The 10,001-nt window shown below is 42.9% G+C and overlaps 1 protein-coding gene across 6 annotated transcripts; it reads right to left on the bottom strand.

Annotated features, from left to right (window-relative positions):
* Positions 1–734: 734 nt before the first annotated feature.
* On the bottom strand, positions 735–5,774 carry LOC133924195 (uncharacterized). 6 transcript variants are annotated; one of them, XR_009910780.1, is made up of 5 exons: positions 5,133–5,774; positions 3,106–3,560; positions 2,749–3,023; positions 1,408–1,868; positions 735–1,085 (listed from the first exon to the last, which is right to left on the bottom strand). XR_009910780.1 is itself a non-coding variant. In XM_062369633.1 (4 exons), exons 2-4 carry the CDS (start codon positions 3,230–3,232, stop codon positions 1,050–1,052), a joined length of 438 nt encoding a protein of 145 aa, XP_062225617.1. In that variant the 5' UTR covers positions 3,233–3,560; positions 5,133–5,769; the 3' UTR covers positions 761–1,049. The 6 variants fall into 6 exon arrangements, 3 of the variants coding, with proteins under 3 accessions (XP_062225617.1, XP_062225615.1, XP_062225616.1); XR_009910782.1 differs by having other exon boundaries at positions 749–1,085; positions 1,657–1,868; XR_009910781.1 differs by having other exon boundaries at positions 750–1,085; positions 1,688–1,868.
* Between the last annotated feature and the right edge of the window lie 4,227 nt (positions 5,775–10,001).

Below are 10,001 nucleotides of genomic sequence, written 5' to 3'. Positions count from 1 at the left end.
GGGTTTCAAGTTTCAGGTTTCGGATCGAGTGCGTTCTTACTCCACCCAGCCCCGACCTGCTCCATTGCCACCTTGGCACCAAAGCCAGACGTGTTACGCAAGCTGTAGTTGATTCTCAAGCGTTCAATACAGAGACAACACTCCTCGCAAAGGCAGGAGGCAAGCGGTGGCCAGGAGCGATGTGCGATGGAGGGAGAACGCGAAGAAGTAGCACTCAATGGGGAGGCGTGATGTTGAGGAGGTGCCCATGCACTGATCTGCGTAGGTGGCAGCAAGACATACGCGGAGGTGCTTGAAGTTGAGTAGGTGGACGTGAGTAGATCCGCGGTGGTGGACGACATTGTGTAGGTTGTAATGAGCTAATCCGAGGAGCTGGTCGATGATGATCCGTCGTACTCACCTTCGAACTCGACCTTCCCGTCATCCCCTTCGTCGACGGGTTGCGCAGCGGTGGCAGGGCGTCGACCTCACGACCATGGTCACCTCGTCGCTCGTCAAGATTGGAGGCGTCACGTAGCAACTCAAAGCGATTGTCGCCAGAGAACCGTGGGTCGATTGAAGTGGAAGGAGATGAATTAACAGAAGGAATGAGACGTCTAGCATGGAAGACAAATAATAGATGATTGATAGTATTTTTAGAAGAAAAATAAGATCTAACTTTGCATGGTAACTATTTGATCAATGTTAGTGGACGATGAAGATCATCCGAATCTGTCACAACTAGTAAATTATATATAAGAATAGATGCCAAGAAATCAGTTAAAGCTTGAAGGTGTATATATTTTTTTCTCTAACCGACAGAAGAGCGACCCATCATTATATTAAGAAGAAAAACAACTAATCAAGTAGTCCATACATCGCCAAAAAAAAAAAAAGAGGGCACACACCAGAAACAGGATCACCCAGTCTAGCATACTAAGCATCACCAACATGGAGGAGCACGACCAGCACATAATAAACTACACTAATAGCTCCAACAAGCCCTTGGCGCCCGCCTGAGACCCAAAGTGTTGCCTCATCTCAGATGTCGTCTTCCAACCTTCTTATGTTCAGCGTTGCATCCCAGATGTTTCCAAATCATCCAGCTGCAAGGATCATAAGCGAGTTAAGATCACTCTTGCGCTCCTTGGGCACTATAAGTTAGTCTCCAGAAGATATAACATCAATCCAGCAAAAAGTGACAAAAAGTAAACCAAGAAAAGAAAGAAAAACAAATTAAAAATATGGGTACTGAATCGTGGTGCATCCAGATAACCGGAAAAGCTTCAGAAAAGTCCATAGGCACAATTGCATGAATGCATTTGGCCATTTGTCCCTTGCCCGCATTCTTGCACAACATCAGATTTGCCACATACCCCCCCCCCCCCCCCCGCGTTGCAAATTACAAGGCATAATTTGAATACCCACAAGGATTAAGAAGGCGAAAACCAAGAGAAAATGGCCATACTTTCCTTGCTGCAAATACCTGCTAAATGGTAGAGACAGGCTAGTAGTGTTACTTATAAACATAGGAGAGAGAAGATATGATAAGTGAGGGGAAATAAAAAAGCAAAAAACATCTATAAATCCTCACTTATATTTCACAACAAAAAGGAGAAGACTGTAAAGATAATTCAAAATTCAGAAAATAATTGTCAGTTGCAATAGATAACTCACACGGTAAAGCCACAAATGTTGAGTGACTTACTATATAAATTTTCTTTCCTTCCTTTTTGAAAAGATCTCGGTTTTAGATATATTAGTTGAATGTCCGTGCATTGCAACGGGAGCCGAAAATTTACACACGATAATATTGTTGACTCCTCTAAAACCAGTCATCATCGTCGAAATATCTTTCAAGCTATAACATTGTTAATATTGTTGAAGCACTGCAAACATTAAATGCGCAATTCTAAATGTCAGGCAATACACCGCCGTACAATCAGATTTACATCCTTATTCGAGCATATATTGAACACTCATAAAAAAGCATGAGAAAAGGAGATTCAGGCTAAGCATTGGCGTCGAACATAACAAAGTATAACTGAGTTGTTTTCTGCCAAATCGAGTTAATAAAAGTACCTACAGGGAAAAGACAGCATATTTCCCCTCCATAATATTTGAATTCAGAAGGAGGAGGAGTCTACAACTATTGGGAAATGAACAATGTAATCAAGCAGAACTAATGACAATACAACTTATCTGAAAGGGAAAAAGGAAACAAGAAAATATTCTAGTGAAATATCAGAAGCGCTTCACTGTGACTAAACTCAGTGCAATAAGGTAGGACTCTAGCAGCAGGCCTTTCCCTTATCATTGAATAAAGCCAAGATTGCCTTCAATTCACAGAACCTGGCATGAGAAGCCCATAAACAAGCAATGTAAGCAGGAACAAGCAAGAACGATTCGTTTCAACAAAACCAACAATGATCAAGAGGATATCCTAAAGATAATAGTACCATCATATAGAACTGGGCATGAACACAAAACAAATTTTCATGCAGATTGATGCAAAACAAAGTAAACTTCTCTATACCAGAAGGCATCGATCTCACTTTACACCAAGTTCACACAAAAAGGAGCCACATGTAGAGAAACTCTAGCAACTTTGCATCGCTAAACCCCACATTTCCATCAGAAACAAAACTAAGCTAAACAAAAGTACGTGGATTCGGTACCACGACTCCATTTTCCCAGCCATCTACCTTGTTGAGCAGTTAGTGGGTAAGCAGCAGTAATAAGAGCGAGATTATGATCAAAAGGCACAACCTTTCTTCTTCCTCCCCTCGATCGGTCGCGGCAAATCGTGGAGGACCCCCATATCTCGTCGACGCGGAATCCCAGTTCACTGAGGTCCACCGCCTCGTTGATGTCGATGCCGCCGCTGCCCTCCCCGCAGATCCCATCCGCCTCGGCCTCGAGATTGATGGCGGCAGCGGTCTCCTCTTCCTCTTCCTCCGCCTCGGCGGCTGTAGGAAATATAGATTCCTCAAGTGTTTTAATAATCAAACCAATATCATCAACTACTCCCTTGACAGCTGTCCCTGAATGAAGAAACAATTGAGTTTTGAGGCATCAGCGGGATCATGGATGTTAGATCAGGAAGGTAGAAGAATTAGGACTCACCAATGTCGACATCAATAATGGCTGGTTTGTCTCTGTAGTCTGTTCTCAAGCAGCTTTCTTCTAAATCTGCACAATCTATTCCTTCGGAGAGAAGAGTATCCACTTTAACACATATCATCCTGTACATTCTTGCTGCTTTGAATAGTGAGTGGTGGGATTAACAGGAAGCATACAAAATACTGTCATGTAAAACTTCTCTTCTGTAAAACAGTTTCTAGCTGTAAATTAGATTCACAAAGAAGAGTGATTCCTCCAGTACGCATTGCAAGTGCTAACCCTACAAGAATCCCAAGCAAATTTCCTTCGGTTCCACATTTTGTAATGTATCCCAATAGTCATCCTTTTCCAGGTCCCACAAATGAGCAAAAACATTCAACACCCCCACTTGGAACTGCCTGGAGTGGACACCATAGTTGCTCTGAATGAATCAATCACCAAGTGGAGAAGTGCTGCAACTGGACAAGAACACCACAATTAAGTCTGGATTGTATGGATAGGCTACATAAGCAAACAAATGAATATTGTGACAGTGATACAAGATTGCATTGATAGAATCAGTCGCATTGTTGGAGCCACACTCAGATAAAGCAGGATCAGTTGCAGTTTGAAAGCTATTGAAACTGTACTTTATAGTCCCGTTGGGAGAATAGCTTGGAATAAGAAACATTCTCGTCTCATTTTAAAGAAACTGCAAAATAGAAACCATGATAAACTACAAACTATCGTCAATTTTTGTGATGTCTAGAAATCACAGGTTTAAAATAACTTCATAAGGTGACCAACTTTCATGTTCTCCTGCTGATCAGTATCTGGCAACACAGTTTTGTAACAGTTCCAGGATCATATTCAAGACGAAGACATGATGGAAGATCTATAGGCTGCATTATCCCTCGGCATGTTAAAAGTTTGCTTACTGAAACGCAAATGGATAGCAATCCAAAAAGAGGCGAATGTGTCTGGCTGTGCTCAAAACAATGCTAAGAGGCAAATATTCATTCCTTTACTACATGAGATGTCAACAACCACTACAAACCAACTATACTAATACACTTAGACAGCATTTAGCTACTTGTAGGAGATGCAGATGGGTGCCCCCACGCAATTAGAGGAAGAGAGATCCTGAGCACTGATGTTAACTACTGCACTAATTCAGCTCAAACATCCAACAAGTGTGTAAATGCACATGTGCCCATTGATCATGGAATTTTTTTTTTTTGGTATTGATCTCAGCTGAGGAAACCTAACTAACTCCGAGATATATGGGGGACTAGATCCTAGCCCATACACACGCCCTGATTGGGAGCGCAACCGACTTGGAGAGTCCGGCGCCTCGTGTGGTCAATTTCACTTAAGGAATAGCCTCACCCCACATCTCTAACCCTAACCGATCATTAGGACGCTGCTACAGTGCAAAGGCCGCCGCCGCCACATCGTCATAGACATCTACACCAGCATCCCATCGACCACGACCACACCATCGCCTACACCAACTCCACGACATCTTCCCCAACGGACCTCATCAACGTGTTGCTGTTCTGCCCCGAGATATCATCAACGCCCTAATGGCTTCATCGGAATCAGGTTAGTCATCTAACGTTTCCACTCTTAGTGGTGTTCAATATTAGGGTTAGCACATGTGTTGTCAAAGTGCCAAATAGGATCACCTAACTGCCAATTAGGATTAACATTTTTTGCCACCAACATGATCGTGAATATAGCAAAATTAGACTGCCGACTCAGCAAATGTAAAACAATCAGAAGCAGTCAATTGATGGATGACAGCAGAAACTACGCTCATTCCAAACATCATATATCTACACCACGATTGCGCTTTCCTTACACTCACAAGCATTCCACGGTCCGCAAAAACAGGTGACAAAAATGGAATGGGCAGCCACACACAGGCCATCTTCACATGAACACGGCACATTTGCAACACTAGTTGCAGCGATTCTCAGGAGGCCGGGTCAGGACGCAACGCAGAGAGAATCTCAGGAGGAAGCGAGGAGAGGCAGGCGCCCGCTCACCGAGGAGGTGCTTGACGCGCTCGACGAGGCGGCGGCCGTATCCGCGCGAGGAGGGCTGCCATGGCCGCCTACCGCTCGTCGGCGTCGGGCTCCTTCAACCCGCGAAGCAGGACGCGTGCACGCTCTGCCGCAGCGCAATCTCCCTCCTCTACGCCACCGCCCGCTCCAGCTCCTCCGGGTGGCCGGGGTTCCCGACCTCCGCCAGGCCGTTGCCGACGCTGCCCAGTGCCCACCATGGCGGCCGAACCCGCCGGCCTGTCTCGATGATTCGAGAAGTCAGAGGCGGAGGCTCTACTGGGCCCATATATTTCCCAGATGGGTAGAACCAACCGAGGATCTGCCGGTAGCATTCTCTCGCTCGGGCCCTACGCGGCCCAAAACGCCCATAAGGTGCGAAATTCCCGCGTTAGAAACAAGCCCAGAAATAACAGGCGGCAGCTTACTCAACAGGCCGCCCGATTTTGCCGGAGTCCGCATTCCTAGCATTGCCAGTTCGGAGTTTTTTTATATATTTTCTAACATAAATAATTAAATAAATATGTGTCTGATGAAAAGATTTATGAGAATAAACACGTACCGTTCTCTTATGTAGCGGTTAGTTTTTTACCGTCATCTGAAAAAATTTCTCCCACCCATACATAAATGACTCTTATCGTTCTCTAATTGGACAGCTAGTCCATACCACCTCCTCGGAGTGCATGAACAATACTCGGCTGCAGTACTGTTTATGTTTCAAATTTCTCACTCATCTTCTCTATTTAAATTAGCGGTCTTCTGTTACTCTAAAAGTCATATAACTTTGTTATGTGTTTCATAATCCATATAAAACCCATTTCAATTGGATGCATTAAAAAAGCTTGTGTATAATATAAACTAAATTTTTTTTAAAAAAATATTACTTTTATAACTTCTAACAATTGTTAGGGAATCAAATAAATTTTTAAAAATTTGAAAAAAATTCACTAATATTCTTATTATGTGATGGGCTAATTTTTAAAATTATTTCCAAGCCTATGTTATATGGTGAAAAAGTGAGTTTATTTGTAATTATGAGGAACCGTCCAAACAGTATTCTAATTAATCATCAGAATAATCATTATTCATAATTACAACCTCAATGATTAACCAAAATACCATCTTGATAGTTCCGGCACGTGTTTTGTGTCAAAGATCGGAACACATGTCTTTCTAAAATGTACATCACAACATAGCTTAAGAAATAGCGAGTAATTAAAGTTATATTACAAGTTCTTAAGCATACAACTATTTGTAACAGTTACACAAAAAGAAACTACGCAGCGAAAGATTAAAACCTTAACAACAATAATAGAAGAGTGGAGTTATATATCCTTAGGATCCACCCCAAAAGCTACGCCTCTCCAGAGTATGATGCACTACTCTTGCCCACCACCTGTATCAGTGGGCACGAAGTAGCCAAACACCATTTTATTCTCACCAGCAGAACCTAAAAGCGCAGGCATGAGTATGAAGGTACTCACAAGACTTAATCCATATATAGCACATATACATAGCTTAACTCCAAGGATAATGCATTGAGCTGTTAGCAAGAGTAGGCCACAAGGTTAAGTAAAATATATGCGGTAAGTAACCTAGACACATATGTGTGAGCATCTATAATTAACTCAAAAATCCCTTTGTACACTGCATTCCACAACTTGAACACGTATGTATAGAAACCATAATATCTCATCAACAATATCCACCAACTATTTCCATCATACTATAACCTTATACCACATTCTTAAACTCTACGATCGATACAAATGAACAGAAGTATGCTCATGACCGAGAGCGCGGCAATTCGAATTGTTCTTACACCCTGCAGGGGGTACAACTTTATCCACACGACTCGAGGACCATTCGGCTTGTGCTACTCGTGAAAGTACACACAAAGGGGTACTCGTGTTAACCTTTCTCATACCCGGAACCACCCACTTGCAATGCCCATATGGCACCAGGGTTACCACGAGCGTGTCCCGGACACATCCGGCTCCCTGCCACCTTGCTTCTCCTTTTCTTTGTCTCTTACACGTCATAGAGTCACAAAGCAAATATCGGTACAACATATGATAATCGGCTTACCTTACCATTAGACCAGCATGTGGTGAGTACGGAAATTGCTAGAGCCAACTGCACCTACAGACGATATTAAACGATGCAAGCAGTCTATGGCATCCAGGCTCCTCTCCCGAACTACCCAGAGGACTCCTCATGTGCAGAAGATACCCCTAACACCGTTCTCATCTCGCATCAATCTCACATCTCAACCTCATCTTTCTATCTACGAACAGTGATTAAGCCCTATGCTCGCGAACAACGGCAGCACCGTCGCTTGACTTCTACCGAGGACCCAAGCATTGCTAAGCATTTCGAATAATCCTTAAAGCTAATCATCAAGGCTACAAAGATAAGGATTCATCAATAAGTCAAGGTAGAGACAATGCATCAACATAGGTTCTACCCATATCAGCCCGACACTGGACTCAACACATGCAAACATACATAAAACATAATTTATCAATTTAGACTCCATTTAATTTGAACAAAGGGTGCAATATGCTTAGATGCTTGCCTTTCTGCTCCAAAGTTTGCCCGATACTTCCCGCACAGAACTCACAGAAATACGAAATGTTGGCCTTGTCCTCGATCGCGCTCGCGTCACGCTCCGGACCTTCGTTCACTAATGAAGAACATATGCAATGATGAGCATGAATGATATGCAATGACAGATGCTCCACAATACATGACAAAGTGGAGATGCAATGTTTTCAGGTCATGAGTTTTAAGGCCTCAAAGATTTCCTAATTTGGATTAATGTTGAGCATTAAATCATTTCATGGATTAATTAAGCTTAATACAAAGCTTAGACCTAATTAGAAAATTAATTTATATTTAACATGAGAGTGATTATTTTTAATGAGCAGGGAATCAATCAATAAGATTTAAAAAATTGATTTCATCAATTTTGGAGCTACCAATAATTAATTATGGATTAATGAAGATCAAACCTATTTTATTTATCCATGAAATTTAAATACATATTTCATAGATCCCAATAATTTTATTATATAGATCATGATTATACAAATCCAATAAAATTGGTTTCATAATTTTTTGGAGTGACATATAATTTTCTATGTATTTTACAAGGTTCAGCCCATTAACCAATTGAACAATAAATCGATTTAACGATTTTTGAATTAACCGGATTATTAAAAGGGGTCAAATTCCTTTTTGCACTCAGGCCGACCTAGTCACGATCATGAAGGCGGGCTCGGCTTATTTGACCTTGAGTAAAAAGGCCTTCAGCCATGGCACTCACACGGCCGGCGGCTCGGCCAGCACTCACCGACGGAAAGCGGCGGTGGAAACGGCTAGCCAGGGGCACCAGCGGCATCAGCAGGTGCGTGCGTACCCGGTTGGGGCACGAGTAGCTGACAGCGACAACCGAAAGGGTAGTAGTGGCGGCACACAGTGGTGACATCATGCCAGCAGCTTGGTCACGGCGTCTTGACGACGAACGACGACGCAAACGGGCCAACCGAAAGCACCTACGACATCTACGAGGGCGCACGGACGCAACAGCGTGGATACTTGCCGATGGGCCCAACGGAGGCACGGCCGACGACGTGCACACAAGCGGCAACGACGGGTGGCTCATGCGAACATGCATGCCGGCGATGGGACAAGTCAATATGAGTGCGTGCAAAATCCCTATGGGGTCACTGGGAAGCTCACCGTGGGTTTGCTTGGCCCGGAGAGGCAGTGGTTCGGTGGCTCATCGGAGAGGGGCAAAACTTGGCCGTCGGAGACCAAGAAGAAGGCGTCTGCGCGATGGGTCGGCGGTGGATTCGGATGGGAAACGACTGGGGGTGCTTTGGAGGCCTTCCTCCTTGCTTCAGACGGCTCGGGCCCAGTGGATTGGAGCTCGAGCTCGTCGGATTTTTATGCAGTGGCGCATGGGCGTGCTATCACTGCTCTGTGCCGAGAGAGAGAGGGAAGTGAGGGAGAGAGTGAAGCAAAGAGAAGAGAGAGGGCCGAGGGGGAGGAGATAAGACATGCGGCCAAGGCTTCCTCTTGAAGGCTCAGGCGTGACTCGATGGTGTGCTGCGTTTGCCGGCCATCGAAGTCAGCAAAAGCGGTGGCCAGAGAGAGCAAACATGGGGGGATGGGTCGCATGAACAATAGCCGACCGGTGAAAAGATCTCCCTCCACTTCTCTAATCCATTTGGAGATCTTCCTATCATCCAAAATTCATGTGACAAAATTTGTGTGAAACTATAATTCACATGCAAACCTATTTGAATTGGTTTGATCCAAAAAGCCTAAGAAAATTTTGAACTAAAATTCTCCAAAGTGGCAACCTTTTCTAACTTGTTGACATTTTTATGCCTTCAAAATAACTCTCAAAAATTTGAGAAAAATTACTATTATTCCTCACTTATCATGGACTAATTTCCAAAATTATTTCAAACCCTATGTTGTATAGCAATATTGTGAGTTGCTTCACAAAGCACTATTTAACATTAATTTTCACAATTTATGTTTAATTGAAATTGCATGTAAATAATTGCTCAAAACAAATAAACATGATGCTAATGATCCTTATGATGCTTAATGACATGCTTAAGTCATTTGGGTTGTCACAGTAATACTCTATTTATACGTATTTTTATCATTTCATGTATTCAATTTGAATTCAAACATATAGAAATGGGTTGATTTTTTTATCATTTTTATATGTTTGAATTTTGCTTGAATTCAAATTGAATTAAAAGAATAATATCACATGAAATGATAAAAATACATATAAATATAGCATTACAAAGGAACTCACCTTTTCACCAT

The sequence above is a fragment of the Phragmites australis genome, chromosome 7 (assembly GCF_958298935.1).
Source record: "Phragmites australis chromosome 7, lpPhrAust1.1, whole genome shotgun sequence".
NCBI lineage: Eukaryota > Viridiplantae > Streptophyta > Magnoliopsida > Poales > Poaceae > Phragmites > Phragmites australis.
Note: the sequence above shows the minus strand (reverse complement) of the source record. Positions and strands in the feature narration are given on the sequence as shown.